Source organism: Ammodytes marinus, assembly GCF_949987685.1.
Source record: "Ammodytes marinus genome assembly, chromosome: 7".
NCBI classification, from domain to species: domain Eukaryota; kingdom Metazoa; phylum Chordata; class Actinopteri; order Uranoscopiformes; family Ammodytidae; genus Ammodytes; species Ammodytes marinus.
The window spans coordinates 28,291,296-28,315,667 of NC_137211.1; the positions used below are offsets into that span (position 1 = coordinate 28,291,296).

General features: G+C 39.3%; 1 protein-coding gene across 1 annotated transcript; it reads left to right on the forward strand.

Moving 5' to 3' along the window:
- Positions 1-6,734: 6,734 nt before the first annotated feature.
- clcnk (chloride channel K) lies at positions 6,735-23,793 on the forward strand (the record flags this gene model as incomplete). Its single annotated transcript, XM_080030780.1, has 19 exons — positions 6,735-6,888; positions 7,431-7,562; positions 7,724-7,852; positions 8,698-8,837; positions 9,410-9,487; positions 9,668-9,743; positions 10,100-10,225; positions 11,304-11,388; positions 11,681-11,782; positions 12,684-12,768; positions 15,334-15,480; positions 16,159-16,228; positions 16,746-16,853; positions 17,386-17,602; positions 19,940-20,073; positions 20,570-20,640; positions 22,213-22,293; positions 22,790-22,876; positions 23,755-23,793. The coding sequence occupies 19 exons, from the start codon at positions 6,735-6,737 to the stop codon at positions 23,791-23,793; spliced, it is 2,061 nt and encodes a 686-aa protein (XP_079886906.1).
- Between the last annotated feature and the right edge of the window lie 579 nt (positions 23,794-24,372).

Sequence of the window (24,372 nt, forward strand, 5' to 3'; positions counted from 1 at the left end):
TTGTGACTTTGTGAAATGAAGTTGAAATGAAATTTAAAAAGTACGGTTTGGAATGAGAAGAAAGATAGGGGAGCAGGCCAAGAGCATTCACGTGAATACAACGAATTACAAAGAAGAATGACAACAGAGTGACCGGACAAAATGTAAGGGAGGGAAATACGATAGGCTACAGTAATCCATGTGTTCTCATCTGTGACATTGTGTCACCTCTATACACCTGTGTTTGTGTGTGCATTCCAATCATACACACACACACACACACACACACACACACACACACACACACACACACACACACACACACACACACACACGCTCCATCAACTGGCTTCACTGACTTTCCTATTGAAAATCCACTGCTATAATAAGCCACAGTGCTGCTGGAAAAACCCATTTGTGAAACATTATGCATTCAATTTCATTTAAAGCTGTAGTGCGTAACTTTTTCCAAATAAATGGTCGGTTAAATTCAAGCAATCACCAAACACGTTGACCCAAAGTCGATTAAGCCTATAAGCTCCACAAAACTCTCTCTGTATTTCTCAGTATGGCAGTGTTTTGCAAACTGGTCATTTATCGCCTTCACAAACTTGTATACACAACCACAACATACTCAAATTGACGTCAAAATGAGTATGAGTGGGATGTTAGTAGGCCGTTTCGAACACAGCCATTATCACCTTAGGTTTAAGTGGCAGTTGTGGAAGCAAATATTGCCAGTTGACACATCCAGCAGAAATAGAGCAATCATTGCATTTATTTGGAGATGTGTCTGGCTAGCTGATGACCTTGTTAAGTGTGACTGTCTAATGCTGAGGGATTGGGCTTAAACAGTGGATTTATCTGAGCCATTCCACTAAAAACAGCTGCCTTCTGCTGAAAATTGTTTTTTCATGAGAGCTGCATTTCTGGTGGAAATGATATATTGGATGTATACTGGCAATACCGAGTACAATTTAACATCAGGCACATGTATATCAGTCGCTCCTAAATTAAAATATTCCATAACACATTCTTATTAGAAAATCATTTCTACATGATACAAGACTGAACTGCAATATACAACAGCAGCATGTTCAGTTTGAGGTAGGCTAATCTGAATGGCAAATTATCGTTTCAAAGTTTAATTTATAAAATAAATCTTCAGGTTTTCTAAAATATTGCTTTATATTTCCCTCTCAGCTCAATGAAATGTTCTTCCCAAATCACTTTAGTGTTAAATCACTTCTTGTCAATGTTGTATCTTGAAAATGAAAATGACTCATTCATTTGAATAAAAGAACAAGGACATTTGACTTGGTTTATGGTAATGTGTTCATATTGACTGTAGGGATATGGAAGCTGTGTTAGATCCTTTCATGTGATTGGCCTGATGATTGTTGTTGCCTCTCAGTAAAGTGAAATAACCTCATGTCTGGCTCTGTAGTCACTTCGCTGCTCTGTTCCCATGGAAACACCTTTTAGTCCAGAGAAAACCAGTTTGTATGTACATTTCCAGCGTGTGTGTGTGTGTGTGTGTGTGTGTGTGTGTGTGTGTGTGTGTGTGTGTGTGTGTGTGTATGTGTGTGTGTGTGACTGACATTCAAAACATGCAGATTTGAAATCTATTTAATAAAGCTTGATGTGAAGGGGGGAGGTGTTAACTGAGGCCGATAAACATTTACCAAGCACTGATTTAAAGTCTCTCTCTTTCTCTCTCTCCCTCTCTCTCTCTCTCTCTCTCTCTCTCTCTCTCTCTCTCTCTCTCTTTATTTCCCTTTCTTTCTCTCCCTTTGTTTGTATGTGTGTGTGTGTGTGTGTGTGTGTGTGTGTGTGTGTGTGTGTGTGTGTGTGTGTGTGTGTGTGTGTGTGTGTGTGTGTGTGTGTGTGTGTGTGTGTGTGTGTGTGTGTGTTCCAGGATCTGAGCAATCGTTAACTTGACCTGGAGCAGGCCACTTAAAATCAAATATTAAACCTTGATTTTTCGACCATGTTTTAGTGACATTTAGATTATTAAATTAGTTTGACATTTGAAGTGCCAATTACTGAGCTAAATAGATGGAAGTTCATATTCATCCGAGCTATTGATTGATTGTCTTTAATTCGAACATGCAAGCAATAAAAAAAACAAGTTTGAATATTAATAGATGAATAAATAAAAAACAAACAAAAAGCAAAAAAGAAATAGACTTTTAAAAAATCAGACACTTTCTACATGCTGGAAAGGGGGTAGGAGGAAGTAAAAAAACTTATCCAGTCCTACCCCTTAACAGATCAATTTGGCTTGGATAGATTATGTTATTAACATGTCAGTATAATAAAAAAAGCTATAATAATGCATACATGCATACCGAATAATCTTGTGTGTGTGATATATATATATATATATATATATATATATATATATATATATATATATTAGTGGTGGGCCGATAACGGCGTTAACGGCTGCGTTAACGCCAGGCTCTTATCGGGCGATAAAAAAAATATCGCCGTTAATCTCTTAATTCCACCTCCTGTTCGGCTCAGGGGAGATGCTGTTCGCCGTCGGGGTGAACCCCCTTCCGCACGTGAAGGCTCGCTTCACGTGCGGGAAAGCTATAGTGTGAGCGGCCACAGCTTGTATTTTGGTCATATCTAACACTGGACTGCAGGCCTATATAAAAGTGTTGTACCTTTGCTTTCTTTGGGTTAAAAAAAACTCCATCAACTCAGTATCCGTCTAGTCCAAAAAAACTCTGTCAGCTGCTGCTGCAGACGGTGTGCAGACGTGCTCGGAGAATCGGCATCGGCGCATCAACAGTCATTCAATGCAGCGGCAGTAATCATACAACCGAACGGTGTAGAAAGTCCCGTCAGTTAAAAATAGTGATCCAGATTTTAAATCCATGTTAAAATCGGAAGGATATAAAGCTAGTTAGCTTAAAAAAAGTAGCAAACATGTCAACTGTGATGTGTTCAGGCCGGCTCAGTAATATGATTGATGTGTTCAAATGCAACACAAAAAAAAAGAAATTTGAGATTTTGGCGAAACTTGTTTTCCCAGCAAGATAAAATAGATAGTAAAGATGGAATGGAATTATGACCTGTTTAATGTCCTATCTAGAGCTATGATCATATCAGCAATTAAAGCAATAATACAAGTTCTATTTCAACAAAATAATAGAAAATTATCAATTTTGATATCAATAAAGACTTGGATCGTTAAGGAGTCTTGAAAATGGTATCAATATCAATACAAATTAACTCTCCTGTCATCTGAGAGAAATTAAGATGATTTAATTTTTTTAACCGTTAGTATTTACCGGTTAAAAATATTATCGGTTGACTGGTTTACCATGGACATCCCTTATACTGTATAAATGTATATCATACATTGTATGTTTTTTTTTGTGTTATCCCAGTTAAGTTTATTATTAATTTTTTATCATTTAATATTACTTTTAATAGTTCCGGGACGTTGGAGCAATAACCTGGTGTTTTGACACTTCAGTGTGCACTGTGAATTTGAAGTAATGTTCAGTTTTTGAATAAAGATGCAGCATTTACAAATGTTTATTTTTTTTATCCGATTCATCGATTAATCGAAAAAATAATCGACCGATTAATCAATTATTGAAATAATCGTTAGTTGCAGCCCTAAACAATTCATCGTTACCTCTTATGGCCTACAGTTCAAAGTTCATGTTTAACTGAATAAACAGTTTGTAAACACAAGTACATCTTGTTGAACATTATTTATTTTCATCACCAATTATCATAGTAGAACAGCTTCCTCAAGCAGTTTGTGATGCATGTTGGAAACAGGAGATGAGCCCCTGGTCTGATGCGCCACCTGGCTTGAGAAACACGTTCTCAAAGACTTACTTTGAGTCATTATTTAGGAGCACACACATATTATGAATGAATTCAAATGAGACATTTTAATCTAGATTAATCTAGATTAATTTCAAAATTAATCTAGATTAATCTAGATTAAAAAAATTAATCTATGCCCACCTCTAATATATATATATATATATATATATATATTAGAGGTGGGCATAGATTAATTTTTTTAATCTAGATTAATCTAGATTAATTTTGGAATTAATCTAGATTAATCTAGATTAAAATGGCTCATTTGAATTCATTCATAATATGTGTGTGCTCCCTAAATAATGACTCAAAGTAAGTCTTTGAGAACGTGTTTCTCAAGCCAGGTGGCTTTCATTTCGTCATCAGAACGAGTGTCTAATTATTGCGAACAAATAATATTCTAACAATTTAATCAGATATAAGGCTAAAAATCACAACATTGCACTGTTTTTTGTGCTTAAAAAAAACGAAAAAACGAATTTGTTGGGTAGGCTATAGGCTATAACAGAAAATAAAGCCATTACTTTTGTGCTTCAAGTGAAACATTAAATATAATTTTTACATAAATAATAAAGTCCTTATAAACTTTTCAAGAAGCTGGACTAGAGTGAATATTGGACAGGCTTTATAGGTCCATGGCTTTTACCTGTGGGACAGCGCTTCACCTAACAGCTGGCTGCAACACCAACCTACAGTCTATTGTGCGACGGAGAGCTAGTTATCATTAGCATCAGCGTTAGCCGACATCACGGCAACAGCTGAATAATGTAACACATTACACAAGTTACACTACATGAAAACAACGGGCTGTAGACGCTAGAGTTATAATTTCGTGTAGGAAACATTGTTGAGACTGGAATTTCGTACCACAGCGGCCGTTCCATAATACAGCACTCCCTTTAGCAATGGCTGAATATAAGACCTCCCTCTGCTGTGTATCTGCGGGAGCGAGTGGCATTAATAACTTAAAAACAGTAAACGTTTAACATGATTACGGGCGTTTAGATGCTTTAATCATATGCCGAATTTATAAACAGACCATATTATTAACAATAAATTAAGTTATGTACATGTCAGAGTTACGTACATGGATACATTCATAAGTAAACATTGAATAGACAGATTTGTGAAGGGGGTTTGGCGCTGAGTGTTACATTAGCGATCCTGCAGCCAGGTGGTGTGTGTCGTGGGCAAGTGATGGAGAGAGAGAGCGGCGGGTGTGTGAGAGAAGCTTCGCTCCTGCAATAAAGGCTCCTCAAGTGTCAACAACGGCCCCCGGCTATTATTACCCGACCAGAGAACACACGGAAGGGGGTTCACCCTGACGGCGAACAGCCATCGGCCCTGGAGGGAACCATCTCCCCTGAGCCGAACAGGAGGTGGAATAAGAGATTAACGGCGATATTTTTTTTATCGCCGATAAGAGTTTTGCGTTAACGCAGCACGTTAACGCCGATAACGGCCCACCACTAATATATATATATATATATATATATATATATATATATATATATATATATATATAATTTATATTACATTATAAATACCCATACATGTATATTGTAAGTTACTATATATATAAATATTATAAATATAAATACAAATACCATGTATATTACACAACTACAGTCTACATGTGTCCATGTTACAGAGGCTTTTCTAAATTTCTGTACTTTGTGAAGCTGATGTCTTTATATTTGTTTTTGAAATGTCTTATGTTTTGGCTTTTCTGTACTTCCACACTTAACTTATTCCACAATTTAACTCCGTAGATGCTGATACAAAAGCTCTTTTTCGTTGTGCGTGTGTGGTGGACCTTGAAGTTCAGCTGTCCCCTTAACTTATAACGTCCCTCCCTTTCAGAAAACATTGCCTGTTTGTTTTTTGGTAGCATATCATTTCTGGCTTTGAAGATTGTTTGGGCAGTTTTGAATTCGACCAGATCAGGAAATCAGCTATCAAAAATGTTAATCACACTGAATCATTATAATCATCATAATAAACGTTTTACCGTTCACTTCCTTGTCCAAACACACAGACGATCATAATCGTCAGCAGCAGTGCCAGCTGTTATCGCTCATAGTGTGTTTACATGGATGGGATTTCACTAGACCGCAACAGCTGTTGTGAGATTAATTCATTTCCACAGTATGGTTGATAATATAAACACAAAAAAACTATTATTATAATACTGAGAGGCATGATCAAGTCTCTGTGTCTCTGTGTGTACCAAGACAAATGAAGGGCACCCGCCAATGTTCCTCCAAAGAGTTAATATTAGCTACCCTTTCAACCATGACGGCTCCATCACTTCTATATGCTAATATAGGCTAACAGAGGTCAGTGGTGGTACAAAAAAATACCTGTTCAGTTCACCAAAACACTAAAAACCCTACACACACAGATACAGCGCTCAACTAGAAGGTAAGTCAACCTGCTGTGTTTCAATCCCTTTTTTTTAATGAACACAACAGAGCATTACGGTCATCTTCTAAGCAACTTCTTTTAGAATTCTTGGTCGAAGTAACAACCTGTGTGTGGGGTGATCGCACTTTTGCAGTTGTTCTAGCCTGAAGCTTTGGACTCTTGAAGTAAGCTTTTCAGATGACTTTTATGTAAGCCTTTCTGATTCTACTGTTACGTTTGATTGTATCCTTGATATATTGTTAAACTCTTTGGTAACCTGCTGGTTGCTGTAAAGGGCTTGATCAAAAAAATGTTGATTGATTGATTGATTGATTGATTGATTGATTGATTGATTGATTGATTGATTGATTGGTTGATTGATTGATTGACCTTCTAGAGCAACTACTGACTGTATCTGTGCATTCATAATTTATTTTATTTTGTCGATGTATGTATTGTATTAAACCGACAGTAACACAAACACAGACAGAATGAAGAGCCTGGCTGAGGCTCCTGGGAGAGAGACAACCGTCACAGTGAACAGCAACACAGAGCCAGAGAATCAATCAGAGACATCCCATAATGAGAGCCTGCTCCTCGGCCATCCATGGAAACCATGCCAACGGACCCGGGCTAGTGTCAAAGGTTAGATTGATGAGGAACATGTCTATGCCATCAAAACATTAGATGCATTGACCTTAACATGGGAAGTCATGGACTGGTGTTGAGTTCAAGGACAGGACAATCACTAGGAGACTTTAATGATGTGATAATATAGATAGCTTTTGAAATGTGTAAAAGACAGATTTTGACTGTATAGCAAGAGATTTCTGTTCTATTAAAGGTGGAGTCATAGACTCTGGAGAACCCTTGTTGTCAAAATCACTTTTGGACAAATACCAGTGAAGGCCTGGATATCTTATTATAGTCCCGCAAGAGTTCTCCATTGTTCTTATCTGAGCATTTAATTTCTGAATTGGACAAATGTATTAGAGGGGAAGAGAAGTGCTGTGTCTCTGTATTTTAACATGAGCACTAGCCCGGAAAGTCCCTCTGTGTTCTTACAATCTCTATAAATGGTTGTATATTTTAATGCAAATGTTTTGGCCTTAACTGAGTCAAGAGGTTAAACCTTTTTTTCCAGTTTTTTTTAAGTAAAAATGAAAGCCTTTTCTCTGTGTCCACAGAGGGGCTGTTGAAGCTGCAGTGTTGTTTGGGGACAGTGTGTGGGATGGAGTGGTACGGCTACGCTGCCCTTGGCATTATGACTGCCATTCTCAGCTTCCTCATGGACCTCAGTGTAACAAAGCTGCTGAGAGGTGGACACCCACACACACACACACACACACACACACACACACACACACACACACACACACACACACACACACACACACACACACACACACACACACACACACACACACACACACACACACACACACACACACTAATGTTTTTCCTCTCACTACACTTGTAGCTCACCAGTGGCTGTACATGAAGCTGGAGGGCAACACTCTGCTGCAGTTCTTCTGCTGGACTCTTTACCCAGCATGCCTCTGTGCTGTGGCTTCATCCTTCTCCCATAACATCTGTCCCTTCTCCACAGGTATGTCCACCAACACTTTGTCCAGATTCTCACAATGGAATTTTTAGTTTTGAAGTCATATTTTCCAGAAGTTACTATACTACTGAATGATATTTGTTAACAGTCAAGTGTGAATTGCTTGGACTTATCCGGCAACTGAATACATCAACTAACCAAGGCTCTAATAAGTTTGCCATATCGAGTTCAAATGTGATAATGTGTCAGAGTTGTGTTTGTAGCTTGTTTTCACTGCCCCCAAGTGGCTACAAAAATCAGTTCATGCAGGGTTAAGGTTTACAGTACTTTATTGCTGTGAAATATTTGATTTTAGTTAATCTTCTTTTAAACCATACAAGTAGCAGCAATGGTATCTGGATAGTCTAAACGGAAATGATTGAAATCTAAGTAAACATTGGTAGTAGTGTACATGTATATATCTTTGGATTCTTTGAAAAGCATCTCTCTCTCCTGTCTAAAGTAAATGCCAGTGAGAAAAAGTCAAGCGTGATAGTATCTTTGAAATTAGGAAAGAGTCCACTATGATATTATCTGTCTCACAGAAAGTCTTCAAAAGTGTGACGTTGCTTTTTAATTTGAATTTAATTAAATTTTTTGAATGTTGGTGTGTGCTGGTGTGGAAGGCAGTGCTTGGTGTAATATGAATTGGAGGCACCCTTTGATTCCCCCAAGAAACCACATGAAACAGCCTTAAATGAACAGTGTGGTCATGACAACATGACATGCTTCACTTTCAAATCACCTGTTTGTTGCTGATTGACCTTCCCAGCCCGTCATCTCCTTTGTAATTATTCCGAAATCACTCAGAGCAGCTTTTTGAAGAACCTGATTGCTTTTTGCCTCCTCAGGCTCGGGGATACCAGAGGTGAGAACCATGATGTCAGGCATTGAAATGACTCATTACCTGTCTCTCACTAATATGTTTGCCAAGTTCCTGGGCCTCATCTGCACACTGGCGGCCGGCAGCACCGTCTTCCTGGGGAAAGTGGTGAGGAAAACATCGTAGTGTGTGTGTGTGTGTGTGTGTGTGTGTGTGTGTGTGTGTGACACCTATTTTTTCATACTAAATATACCACTGTCTCTTTAAATCTGTGTGTGCAGTCTGCCTAGTTTCAGTAGTGAGACACACCCTGCGTTCCAAATCTCATACTCTTTAGTTTTTCCTATTCTACATACATCTGATCATAGAAATAATCTAGTTAGGATGCAGTAGGCATACTATTGGGACATACTTTTACTTATTTATTTCATCATAACATTGCGCCTTGATCTTGCCTCAGCTTTTACATCCGTCGTTTTCATATGGAGGCTCCGTCGATGTGACGTCACTTCCGGTGTGCACTGGATTGTGGGTCAGAATCGCCCCAAATAAACATGCTGTTTTCAACACTAAGAATATCGGCCGGATGTAATAGACATCCAGGTATATTCTAACCATCCTAAATCTGGCCACAATAATCGGGGATATCCTAAATCTTTTTTCTACCATACTAAATAGTAGATAGTATGGATATTGGAAACGCAGGGACAGTTTTCTAGTATGTGTCCCTTCACCTTCAGGGTCCATTTGTGCATCTCTCCACCATGGTTGGAGCCTACCTGAGCAACGTGTGCACTCTCATCCAAACCAATAAGAAGGTACAACCACAGTAAAGTCATTGTGGACGGTGGTGAAGAGTTTGCCCGCCACCTTACTTATTTTCTAGTTGTGTAATTATTTAAAACGTTTGACCTCTGTTATATATATATCCTAACGTACATTTGTATAGGTCTTTAAAATGACTGCACATTACAGCATTGTTCTCTTTTTTTTTGTAGGATAATGCTGCTGGGGAAATGCTGGTTGTAGCTGCTGCAGTCGGAGTAGCCAGCTGCTTCGGAGCTCCCGTCAGTGGTGAGAGAGCCTCTGAATCTTCCTCATTCTGTAGGAGGCCAGGATTTATATGTCTTTGCTGGCTCTTTTTTATCCGTCCATTCGTGCGGATCATAAGTTCCCAACCTTTGAACACCCCTCTCCCAAGCATCACATATGTTCATCCCATTTTTTTTGTTAAAGCTTATTGAGACACACAACTTTGATGTCACAAATTGATTTCTTCACTTTTTTTTAGACAAGGTATCCAGAGGCTGTAAGAGCTCTATAGTCAAGTTGTACCTAATGTTGTTCATGTTGTATGCTCTTATTGTCTTAAGTAACTTCCTCACACACCCAGCACCATGGTCTGTTGTCTAATCCCTTTCCTCCTGTAGGTGTGTTGTTCAGTGTGGAGGTGATGTGTTCTCACTTCGCCCTGAGGCATTACTGTCCGTGTTTCTTCTCTGCTGCGTGCGGGGCGCTCACCTTCCGCCTGCTGTCAGTGTGGAGCGGAGATGGAGGTAAGGGAGCCACCGGTCAGCTCTCTGCCCCCTCATGGTCCAACAAGGGGACGGTTACCCTTTAGATCCCCTGACACATTCCCTGTGTTTCAATACCCATACTTCCATACTATTTAGTATGCCAGAAAAAGATTTAGGATGTCCCAATACATGCATGTCAAATGCGGTATGCTGAAAATACATAAATGCCCCACTAACTCCTATAGCATTTGGAGTATTCGTCTTTATTCTTGACATTTTTCTCGACATAATGATTTAATGACAATGAGATAATGACATCTGATTTTTTTTTTCTCTCCGGTGGCCCTAAAACTCTTCTGTACTTTAGTATGTAGTGAAGTAAAAATAAAAAGTATGTGATTTGGAACGCAGGGCTTGACCCTTTAGGATCTAAAGATTGAATTTAACAAGTGTTGATTTTACTTTGGGTTTTTGGGTCTGGCTTTTCATGGTTTTAGCCTTTGCGTTCAAAATAATGGAATTCATAATGTTAATGGTAAGAAAATGCGATGTTATTTTAGAAATTGTTAGCATTCCAAAACAATTTCGGTAAGGAACAAAATGTTTCAACATGTCTGTGCTCTGCAAAAAAAAGCAAGGAACATAAAGATGCTTCTTTGAGTTTTGGCGAGGTAGCTAATCCTACTGTCTGGTGGAAAGAGGATTCAGAAAAGTTTAAGCAGCATTTGGAGGCATCAGACCATCCTAACAATTTATAAAACATTGCATTTCACTCAGTATTTCATTTCAGTAAATCATATGACCATCCGATAAGGCATAGTCAGATGAACGTGTAAAATGTGTTAATTGAGTTTGGTTCAAGCCTTTTCATGTCATGTCACATTTCAAGGTATAGACTGACAAAATACTTTTTGACTTCAAAGTAAATGTAATAATTAGGTCCTTTTATCTTGTCAGTGATGTTGAGAGCTATCGAATTATCTGTCACGACGCTGAACAGATTAATCAGCCTTGGTGAAAAAATGAGCAAATACATTTAAACTGACTGAGAGTACATTTCAATAAGAGCCCATTCCAATAACAGATGAGTCCACTTTGTTTTTGTTCCCACATCCAGACACTCTTCAGGCGTTGTTTAAAACTCATTTCCCCACCGCTTTACCTTTCTACCCGCTGGAGATCCTGCTCTTTGCTTTCCTGGGGTAAGTCCATATTGTTTTAACGCCATGTGCATATACTCTCCATGTGTCTGTGTCTACAAATACAAACTGACATTGGGTATTTATATCCATGTCAGTCACAGTGATTGACAAGTTGGGCTGTTTTTTTTTTTTTACTTGCTATTCCAATTAGCATTCAGAGTTTCCCTTTTTTCTCTCGTACCAATCATTTCTCATCACCATCGCCTCCCTGGGTCTAATGACTTCCGATAGTCTTGTTTTTTTCCGCTTGGGTTAAAATAAGCCAGCCTTTCTTTTTCTGTCTGAATAACAGGCTGCTTTGTGGAGCCGTGAGCTGCTGCTACCTCTACTGCCATCGCTGGGTCCTGCAGTTCACCAAAACCAACCCCATCCTCATCAAGATACTGGCCACAGAGTGAGACGCTCTTTACAGTGTGAATGTCATGATTGTGATGCAGCGATGAGTCTGATGTGTATAGAACAGATTGTTAAACCTGCAGTGTGTAGAATTTTGGGTTTTATTTCCTAGCAGATTTTGTAGAAAATAATTATAATATCCATAAGTACGTTTAATTTAAGTGCACAATAGCTGATTTTTTTTTTTTATTATAATTTTTTTCCTTAGAAAGGGTCTCATATATGTCCATATTTCTCCATACTTTGGACCAAGGCCTTGTCACCGCCATTTTGGAAGTGTCATAGTTGGAATGTCATCAGGTGCATTGTTTAAAATGTAGAATTGTTCTTGTCCTTGAAGGCCACTGTAGCTTCTGTTATTATTCGAAAGGGGTGGGGTTACCCAGGGAGCGTTGCATTCTAGAACTTTCTAGAACTTACTTGATGATGTCATATTACACACTGCACCTTTAAAGTATCAGTTCAAGCTGATTTTTGTTACAAACAAACTTTAAGTCCAATAAATTGAATTCCTGCACACTGTCTGACTTTCAAAACAAGTTCAAGAAATAGCAATGTTTTAGTACTAGACCTCCATCAGGTGAACTCAGGTCTGCTACCAAAATGTTGCTATATGTGCAAAATATGAAGAATGACAGTACACAGCCTTTTCAACCCACATTTCAATGATTTAATAATCCTAGTTCTAATCTAATCTATATCAATTTCTAATTTGGCAGTTAGCTATAGCTGTAATGTTATATTATAAACAGATAAAAGTCCATTAACACTTTAACAAATGTATAAAAAGATGAGAGCAGGTCTAGTGTTTATTCTGATACTGTCAGTCAACTGATTTACATTTTAATTGCATTGACTTCAAATAGAAAATGTTGCCTGTGTATGTGAACTGTCTGCAGGAAGAGTCTATACTCCGGTATGGTGGTTTTCCTCCTGGCGTCCGTGACCTTTCCCCACTCTGCTGGTCAATATATGGCTTCCCAGGTCGGAATGAACAAGAATCAACCATCTTTTTTTTTACATAATGATCAAAAATGAATAACTTTAATTCTGTTAGTAACCCTGTATCTTAGATTGTCTCTAGAGATGCTAAAGCTGGAGATATTATATATTGTTCTTATTGAGAGCAAATCCCATAATAAACAACCATGGAACAAACTGAAACCTTCTTCATCTGTGGCATTGAGCTCTATTGTAGTCTGAGAACCTTGTAAACGTGTGTTAATCCTTCATACCCTCCTGCTGTTGGACAATACTCCCTAGCACAACACATGTGTAATAATAATCCATGGCTGAAAATAGTCCCCAATCAAATGTACAATTTACTTTGCTTTCATTTGCTAAGAAAATGCTGATCATCAGACTTAATGAGCTTTCACTGTGATGCTGTGCTGTGTTTATTTGAGCCATGTTCTTCTTGAGTGAGAAGAAGTATTATCAGTAGTGTGATGTATCCATCCTAGCAACGCCACACTCATTGTTCATGGGAGCTGCATTAGCGGTTACTAGGAGCAACATCAAGAGCATTTGACAATTTTCACACTTATACAAAAAAATATGTCACTTATAAATATGTCACTTATACAGTATATTGTAGAATGACTTGCAGTAATGCTACACTATTATCCTTGATGGACTGAGCCTTTTCTTGTTATGTCACAGGAAGATTTTTCTTTCTTTCGTCAGCCTACAAAGCTCCAATTGAGTAATTTTCCAACAAAGGAACTAGTCGTCAAATTATTTGAAAAGCTGAGAAAATGAGAGATGTGGGCAGGGCCGCCGCTCCCTATACGCAGAGTACGCAGACTGCGTAGGGCACCAAGTTCCTGGGGGGGCACCCCAAAAAAAAAAAATTATAATTTTTTATTTATTTATTTTTTAATTAAAAAGGAAAAAGAGATGGTCCGGGGGCCCCCCAAAATAGTTTATTTTTTTTTAAAGTTCATGATAATCATTACATTACAAAAAATATATAAATTAGTTATGAACAGGCCCATCGTTGTTTTTTCTTAATTGTGTAACCTATCCAGGGGTGGATTACTGCACAGGCACACCGGGCACAGGCCCAGGGGCCCAAGGGCTCAGGGGGGCCCTTAGCCAGAGATACTGATAGTAACTTTTCATGTTGCATAGTCAAAGAGCTCAGTCACTGATGTCAATAACAGGGTCCAAAAAGGAATAGCCTAAATATAAATACTCATTAAAATGTAACAAGATAGAAATCATCATGGGCCCCTCAACTAGTAGGGGAGAAATACAAAAGCAAGTTAAAAACAACAGCATTAGTAGCTCTGTCTAAGGGGGTTGAAGGCCCCCTCACACATACACAAATAAACTTTATATGTGTGAATTCTAAATTGTTCATATCCACCCTTTATCTGTTGAAATGGGCCCCTCCATCATAGAACATGGGTCTGCAGACCAATCTACTGTTTTTACAGTTGCAGAGTAAAGAGTGCTACCTGTTTAAGAAAAATCTGAAAAATAATGTTCCTTCTGCATCTCAGGATTTGATATCTCTCTAGTCTCTAAAATTTCCTCACAAAGTGCACCAGATTGATGCATTTTACTTTAAAAAGGTAAAAAAAAATCCACCCACCCCCCAACAAGGTACAGGGTCCCTCCAACAATACCCCAAAATCCTGTGGGAAACACTGACTGCCTTAATATGTTTTTGCCATTAATTGTATGTATCCGTGTAGAAAATTCAGTGTACCTGACTGGATAGGGACAAGTGGGGGGCCCTTTAAGAGTGTAAGCCCAGGGGCCCATTATCTCATAATCAGTCTATGATCCTATCACTCAATTCCTTTGCAAAGGCAGTTTTTTCACAAGTTAAGCTGTTCTCTCTGTTAGTAAATGCTGGCAAATGTGCCAAAGAGCAGTCGCAGAGATCTTGCAAGGGCAAAAAAAAATTTTGCTCGCGCCCTGCGGACGCGAGCTTCTGGGTGTGTTTTTTTTTTGGGGGGGGTGGGGGGGGCATCACTGACAATTTCTGCTTAGGGCACCCAAAAGCGTAGCAGCGGCCCTGGATGTTGGTAAATACTGAATCTTATTCAGAGGCTAATAATATACAGCAGCCAATTGTTTTGTTGATTTCACCACTGTAGAACGGACTGAAATATTTCATCTTCATCCGTACTTTTGCTTTGCACCCAGTATTATTTCACCATCCCAAACATCTTAAACATGATCTGCTAAACATGGCCGTGCTATAGCATTATCATCCTGATATTAGCATTGGGCCTCAGTATCGCACAGCTGCTTATAGTCTTATTAAAAAACCCAACTTCTTTCCATATTCATTTTATAAATTCTTATTGGGATTTACAGTTGGAACAAAAGGCATTGGTGCTAAAAGCATGGAAGGAATTGGGAAGTCGTAAAGTATTAAAAGACAGACAGTACTAATACATTGTTGTGCTTTTAATAAGATTTGTTGACAATATGAAAAATGTACCATAATGCCAGCCTTTAGTCTTTAACTGTTATTGTAGTTTGCCTTGTTTTCTAATAGTTATCTGAATAGCAGTGTTCTCCCTTCCTCAGCACACCATGAAGCAGCTCCTCACCTCCTTACTGGCCAGCGAACAGTGGAACTCTCAATCCCACAATGCATCTGTTCAGCTGTCGCTGGAGTGGAGCTCACCAGCCAGTCCTGTGTACCTTTCTCTGGTCGTCTTTTTGCTCATGAAGGTACTCACCATGGAACGGGCCAATTAAGCAGGCTTTTATCTCTGCACTAATAACACACACACACACACACACACACACACACACACACACACACACACACCCTTGGGTCTCAGTGGCCCATAAGTGACATTCAGGAATTGACATTTATAGCAGATAAAGCCAGCTAAAGACAGTTTAACCTTTCTCGGGCCGAAATGTCTTGCGATACCCGATGCTCACTCACAGAAACACTGCAGGTGGAAGGATGGACGCTTCTTTGTCAATGTTTTGTTAATGTTAACAGCCAGAAGTCTCAGCAGCCAGACAAGTTATGACAAGATCAAGAACCCCCATCAACCACCCACTTATCTTTTATTCACATTTGTACTCCAAGCAGAAAGAAAAACCTTGCTCACCATGGCAGGAATAAGAAATTGCATTGTATGTGGACAGCACTCCAAAGTAAAGCATCGCTAATGCATTACAAGCTCTGTGAACACATTGAGCTTTTCCAAGCTTTTCCCTCTCACTGAGGGGGGGGGGGGGGGTCCTATTCAATATTCCAGATTCAAAATGTATTTGTGCAAATGTTGATTTGATAGCACTGCAAACAGACTGACAGTGACTCATGCTCTGCTGTGCTTGTGGAGCTATTGTGAGAGAGATTTGACCGTCTGTGTCTCTGTTGTTGCTTGTGAGATGTGGATGTTGGTCCTGGCCTGCACTCTGCCCATCCCAGCTGGATACTTCATGCCCGTCTTTGTGTACGGTGAGTGGGAAGGGAAAAAGACAATTCAGTTTGATTTGAGCATTTTTAGAATGGTACAAGTTTAAAGCTATAGTGTGTACCTTTTTCCTATAAATCAATGTCAGGTACTTTTAAGCAACTCATTTGGCGATGGCTCCACAAAACGCTCTCTAAATTTCTCAGTATGGCAGCGTTTAGAAACTGGTGTCCTCCCCCTGACACTGGTGCAGCAGCTTAGTGAAAGCCCTAAGCAGCAGCCAAGATTGTTTCAGTTGTTGATTCTACTGCTAAGAAAAAAACCTGGACGTACAGCAGAACGCTTACCTCATGTAGATACAGCGACAGTCTTGTTCTAATTCCTCAGAATTACACAAAGGGGCGACAGAAGTTACGCACTCTAGCTTTAAATTATAGTATGAGTAATTTGTCTCGCTGCATCTTCTGACCAGGATTGTGAAAAACTGGTATCACTGTAACTGACATACAAAAATAGAGAAACTCTACTCATGTGTTTTTTCATTTTATTGTTGTTCTCCAGGGGCAGCTTTGGGCCGTTTGCTTGGAGAAGGAGTAGCGTATGTGTCTTCCTCTGGACTGACTTCAGGCCAGCTGTGGGCTATAAATCCTGGGGGCTACGCACTGGCTGGTAGTAAAAAAACAGATCAGTCACTCTTTGGTGTTGATATAGTGCTGACATGTAGCGTGGCCTTTATATCTGCAAAGTGTATATCCCCATCACTTACCCCCTACCTGATTTAAACTGCTTTCATTCGGAATGTTGTTCTAACCAGAAGTGTAAGGTTTGTAAGCCCCTTTATATTTTTGCACCAAGTCTGCCAAGAGCTATTATCTTGTGCTACTATCAATACAATATCCGTACAGTAAATGTGATAATTTTTATTTTTAACTTATTCCATTAATTTACTAAATAAAATGCAGTGTTTTACATCAGGATGTGAAAGAAAACCCTATGAAACCATATTATGTTTTATTAAAATGTGAAATGTTGGACTACATTTGACATGGGTTCAAGTTTTCCACTTGATAGCCAGTTGATTTCTTGATATCTATAACATGTTAGATCCAATATAGATGAATACAGATCAAACTAAGCTGCCTATTAAGAATAGTTTCCAGCATCATTAGTAGTGCCCTTATATGGTGTGTGTGTGTTACAGGTGCAGCAGCCTTGTCCGGGGGTGTGACACACACCTTGTCCCCTGCCCTCCTGGCTCTAGAGTTGACCGGCCAGTTCAGCCACGCTGTGCCCATCCTCCTCGCCACTCTGCTGGCCAATGGCGTGGCTCGCTCGGGGCACCGCCCATCTTTCTACGATGCTCTCTCTATCAGCAAGAGGCTCCCACACCTGCCCTCTCTAAAGAAGGCATGCCCCCGGTGAGTGAAAACAAAGGGGTTAGGGAAGCCTTCTGTTGAATAATAAATGCATAAAAATGTTCCATGTTTCCCAAGTCACCCACAGTCTGTAGTATAGCGTCATGCTTCAGCTATGCTAATAGGAGTGAGCTCTGTGTTCGAGCATAAGGATGATAACATTTGTGTATACACTATGTGAAGTGATACAGGCTCATTCAAATGTTCTGATGTAGGAACAAGCAGTAACTCTGAAACTAGAAAATAACACTAAATAATCTGGGTATCTGAGATTTACAATTTCCCAGGCATGAAAATAATTTTTTTGGGGACGTTACACCATGAAACAGTTTTTAGTTAAGCCCAAATTACACTTTTGAACCTGAAACAATTAGCATCATATGTGACCTTTTAAGCACGAGTAAGAAGATAGGTGAGTTGAGCCAAACATAAGATACTGACTGTTAAACCTTATTATTATAACTTTTTTTCCCTAACATATAGCAACGCTACAGATGGAAGGATGAACATTTAGATTTTTAAGAGCTAGAAATCTCAGCAGCCAGCTGGGTAATAGTGTAGTCATTTTTATTGATCAAAAACCCCCATCAACCAACTGTGTGTCTATTGTTCTCTATTCTTTATGTTCTGATGGAAGTCGATAACAACCCTTCCTTACTGACTAAGTGCAGAAAAACACACACTGTCACATTGTATGTGGCCATTTCTGCATTGAGAACAGCTTTGTAAAAGTGAAAAGCATCACCAATGCATTTAGGAGGATGTTCACTTACAATTACCGTTCTGTTTTTTTCATTACCACATGTTAATGTGAAATGTATATCGGCAGGTACGAATAATACACCACACTTCGTCTATTCAACTCTTTTGTTAACTGCTGTGGTCTTTCTACTAGAGCCCACCACCTATAATGAAACATGACAAGCCCGACACCCTCTCTCCCAGCACAGCAGTCTCCTCACTATTTCTCACTCTCCTCACTCCATTTCAGCCCCTAATAATATGGTTGTATGGAAATGAAGTTGTTGCTACCCACAGCTTCCTACCGACGCTCGGGCTGAAAAGGAATCAAGTATTCGCTTGGCAGCCTAGACCACTTGTGGTTTCACCTTATTGTCTATTGCCAGACATCTAAAACTATAGTTTAAGGTGTCTGGTGCTAAGTATACCTGAAATGTTTCTGTGGGAAAATAAACAGTTTGAGTGCTTTGTTTGAAGCTCTGCTCTGACAATTTGTTGACAGCAGAAAACTGCACTCCAAGAGCTGGCAGCATGCATTATACACAACACCCTGTAGCAATCTGAGGACTGCTGTGTTACTGTTATTTGCTTCTGTTTTTTACCTTGGGACAAACAAGTCAGATCCTTTCAAAAATCAAACCATTTATGTCCCAAACCCTTAAGACCTGGAGAAGGGTTTTGAAAAACTCAGTAAAAAGGGGTGATGGAATATTGAATGTAACATATGGTGCTCATTTTCATTTTCAGGTTCAAAATGCTAATTAGGTTTTCTAAAAATAAACTGTTTTCATTGTGTAGTGGCCATAAAAAAACCTTTATATTTCTCACAGTGCCATTGACTTTGGAGCTAGTGCTAAGTAACGTTGGTATTGGGGGGCGTGGCTTCTCCCCTTTTGACATCATAAGGGAAGAGATATCTGAAAGTTGAGGTTTGTTAAAAAGAGAGATGGTTGTTTTTTCTCCCATGAGAATTGTAGTCAAACCGGGGAGCCATATAAATGTTGAGAAACCATGGCAAATTGCATTTTGTAATATATACTGTATACAGTGGCTTGCAAAAGTATTCATACCCCTTGAAACTTTGTGAATTTTGTGAAATTTCATTCCACTTCACAATGATGCGCCACTTTGTGTTGGTGTATCACACAAAATTCCAATAAAATAAATGTACATATATATGGTTGTATCGTGACAAAATGTAGAACATTTCAAGGCCTATAAATACTTTTGCAAGCCACTGTATATATGACCGTTATATTGTTTTCAAATCAAAAATTTCCACCATAGATGGAATAACATTCTTACATCATCAAGCCAAGTGTGAAATTATTGGGGGGGAGGGAGGATGTAGCTCAGTGGGTAGGGTGGTCGACCCACAACTGCAGGGTCAGCGGTTCGATCTCCCGTCCCTCTGCCACATGTCCAAGTGTCCCTGCATGGGCAAGACATTGAACCCTAAATTGCTCCCGATAGTTAGCCTGCACCCTGCGTGGTATCTGCTGCTATCGGTGTATGAATGTGTGCTCCAGTTGTAAGTCGCTTTGGATAAAAGCGTCTGCTAAAATGTACATGTAATGTAATTGTTCATCTCTTTAGCAGGATTTCCTCCACACCGGTCGGACAGGTTTTGGAAGCCAGATCAGTGCAGCTCCAGAAGGCAGCCCGGACCATGGAGATCCAGAAGGCTCTCAACACTAGCACTCACACACACATCCCTGTGGTGGACTCATTCGGTGTGCAGACCAAGATATTATTTATTGATGTTTTTCAAGCGCAATCTACTGGCTAAAGGAATCATGCTTCATTTAAGCCTTCGCACAAATCAGCAAATGTATTCTGGGAGATGGAATATTGACAAAAAAATGTCAGCGGGATCCATGAACAAAAAAAAACTCCTCACACACACAGTGCTGCTGGTCAAACACACGGTTATGATGACACCTCATCCAAGCCTTGAAAGGGAAAATGATGAGAGAGATGATGAAAAATTGTACCCGTTTTGAAAGCTGTAGCAATTGAGCGGCCTGAAAGTGTCTCGATCTAGTAGCTGTGCGACAGTGAGAAAAATAGTCAGTAAAATTGGCCAGCTGAGCCTTTTCAATCACATGGATGAATTTTATTCTATAGCAACAGACGACTCACAGCCCCATATACCGGAGAGCTGCAGACACTCTACTGTAGACTGTAGCACACAAATTGATTTAATCTCCTCCTCTCTTCTGTTGAAAGAGTCCCAGGTTCTGCTGGGGTTTGTCCTCCGATCAGAGCTGCTGATGGGCCAGCGTCGCTGTGGGACTGAGGTAAACGGCTGGATATAGTATAAGACACTGACCCTGCGTTCCAATCCCCATACTTCCCTACTATTCAGTATGCCAGAAAAAGATTTAGGATGTCCCAATACATGCACATCAATTGTAGTATGCTGGAAATACTTAAATGCCCAACTAACTACAAAAGCATTTTGGAGTATTCGTCTTTATTCTTGACATTTCTCGACATAATGAAAAGAAAATCTTCCTTATCTGATTTTTTTATTCTCTCCTGTGGTCCTAAAACTCTTCTGTACTTTTAGTATATAGTGTATGTGTATTGGAACGCAGGGTATACAGTTATTTTCTAACGAGCAGCCAATTAGACCTCTTTATAATTCCCACAATGTCTTAAAAGTGGAACAAGCTATTCTGGAGAAGGCTTGTTGTCAATTTTTCTTTTTTTCAAAATCATTGAAGTCTCTTCACAATCCACTGCCTGTCCGTACTGTGTGTATGCGCTGAAAAAAAAAATACAGTGTTATAATACATAGCCTGGGCTCTGTCAATGGGCATGCTTCTAGCTACTGTGCCCCCCCCCCCCTTTGTTTACATACCCTTTGTTTATATACCCTTTTACAGAGCCTAGGCTGTATATAAACACCAGCTTTTTCCATCAGGTACAGGATCGTGAGGAGATATTCACTGATTTTGACAAAAAGTTTTGTCAACAAGCATCCTCCAGAATTGTTGTTGTAATCACATGCTTTCAATGACTGAAATTTATTTAAAAAAATATGATGTTGATATCCTTACATAATTAATCATTTCCCACTCTTATCTATTTAATTACTATAGATTTACTTTGGGAATTACTATAGAGGTCTATGAGGGAAAATAACTACCTTTCTAAATCTATATAAAGACGCAAAAGGATTCACCATAATTGAATATGTTGAGGAGTTGGGGGTGATGATGTGTTTGACAGGTATAGCAGCAGGGTTCGGAAAAAGGTAGAGGAGTGAACTGTCAGTTGCTGTTTAAGAGGCAGGGCATGTCTTAGAAAACCTGTTGGACATTGACGTCAAAGGATGGGAACAGGATGTACAGACAAGACTGTATGTAGTCTTCAGAAAAGACAGATGAAAACCATTTCCAGGCATCATCTAGTGAGAAATACTTGACAATAACAGATCTTCTTATAAAGATATCGTCAAAAAAGAGATTCATGGGATTGTAGCAAAGGCCAACGTTACACTATAGGGTAGGTATGTTGACGTAAAGGATGTTTAAAAAAAAATGGAGTTCCCCCCGCAAACGTTTCAAGACAGTTTAGAGACTCCCTCGCGAATGCAGTCTCCAACATATCGCAAACAGTCGCAGCCCAGTGAGATACGGCCTTTTGTTTACATACCCTTTGTTTATATACCCTTTTACAGAGCCTAGGCTGTGTATTAACACCAGTTTTTTCCGTCAGGTACAGGATCGTGAGTAGATATTCAGTCTTTTTCAGACAGTAGAAGCAACAGTGAATCATAATTTCTCAAATCATGAATACTGCTGCACGACAAGCATACAGGTGACAGAAGACTCCTACAGTTATTGTTGTGCTGTTCTGTGCAGGCTCTTGATAAAGGTCTGGATGAGCTCTGCTGCCTTTACCCCACCTCTGTCTTGCTGTCGCCTCACAACACCGTGGAGGAGGTAGGCAGACTATGGGATATGTCGTTTTAGTACATACTGTATGTCTCCAAAGGAATACTTCAACACTTTTGGGAAAAAAACTCTTTCAAGACTCCAAGCAAAAAATGTACAGCTCTGGAAAAAAAATTAAGAGACCAAATATTCAGTGTCTCTCGTTAGACTATTTCTGGGTATATGTTTGAGTATAATTAACTTTTGGTTTTATTCTATAAACTACCGACAACATTTCTACCTAATTCCCCCCAAAAAATATTGTCATAAAGAGCATTTCCGTTAAGTAATATAGAGATGAAGATTGAAGAAAAATCCAGACTGGTCTCTTAATTTTTTTTCAGAGCTGTATGTTATTGCAGGTTCGACGACACAATATATTGGTATTATCTTCTCTTCAAACTCTCTGAAAGAAAGTGAATTATAAGTAAATGAGCCAAAATCATGAGGAGTTTTTAAAGAATATGTATGTCACTAAATCCATATTTTCTCTGCATTCTCACAGGCCCACAGCACCTTGAGTCTGCTGGGAGCACAGACCCTGTTTGTGGTAGAGAGGGGTCGGCTGCTCGGGATCATCACATGGCCGGAGGTGAATGAGTGTTACATTCACAAATATACCCTGCGTTCCAATCCCCATAGTTCCCTAATATTTTTTGGAGTATTCTTCTTTATTCTTGATACTTCTCGACATAATGAAAAAAAACTTCCTAATCTGATTTTTTTTTTCTCTCCTGTGGCCCTAAAACTCTTCTGTACTTTAGTATGTAGTGTAGAAAAAAAGAAAAAGTAAGTGATTTGGAACGCAGGGATAATCGTCAATGTTTTATTTTCGCCTCAATATCTCCTAAACAGGTATCAGGGCCATGGGAGGGGGGTGAAAGAAAATAGAGGAGGACGTTTTTTTTCATTATATGAGAATGAAGACAAAATAACTCACTTTAACAGGTAAAACGTTATTAAAACACAAACCACAAACGATGCATCTCTGCTACCGTGATGAGGCTGACAATGGGCTACAACCAACTTCATTCTTGCCGAAACCAGACGTTGTCTAAGCTGGACTAATAATATATTGCTCTCTATGTGCAGCGGGCTGTGAGACGAGAGCGCTGTCTATTATGTGCGACACCTTAGCGAAAAATATTCGATACCTTCACTCTCATACAGTGCAGTGCAGTTATTATTAGTGGAGCTTAGAGGATCTATTGTTTCAGTAAAATATTAGGTTGTGGCAAAGATGTATCGTTTGTGTCTTCAAAAGGATTTTTCTTAGGTGATATTTATTTCCCGAAGTTCAAATCTGTCAATATCTTTCCAGCTGTACTGCCATCTTTACCGGCGAGTTTATTCTCAACATGTTATTTCATCTTTATTCTAAAAGAAGGTCTCTCTGGTGGACCTGATACACCTCCGTACTCCTTCCTTCCTTCACTCACTCCCTTTTTCTCTCTCTATCTCCTCCTCCAGATGAAGAGAATGTTAGAGGACCTGGCCAAAGAAATCTGAGCAGCCCCACACAGGAAATTACTACGTCCCTTGTCCCATAATGAATCCATCTCTGTCTGATTTCCTGTAACTCAAAGCCTGGCTCGATTAATGATATCACTTCTTCATTGCCCAGGCGTAGCAATATTTGCAGACAACCTTAATGGTCATTAGTTGCATAATAAACATTAATCTGATCCTGAGCCTGTTGTCTATTGCCTCATATTATACTTTGCAGCATCTCGTTCCCTGTTGAGATTACAGGCTCACCCCATTCACTGACAATATCCAGTGGAAAACAAAAACCTGTAAAACTGTTAATTTACCGTTTAACAGAATGCTGGTGTGTCTCTCTTGCTAAATCACACCCATCAAGGAGAAAATGATCTAAGGAGATAACTGATTTTAAATGTGTGCAGCTTATTTTCTCAGGAAATATGAAGTGAACTTGAACTGATTCCTTAAACCTCCTACGGGGGAACTTTTAAATGTTTATCTAACAGTCTCAGTTTTTCTATGATGATCATAAATTACCTGCACCATCAAACGAGACCATAAGCAAAAAGAAACCTATTTTCATTTAGTTATTATGAACGCCTT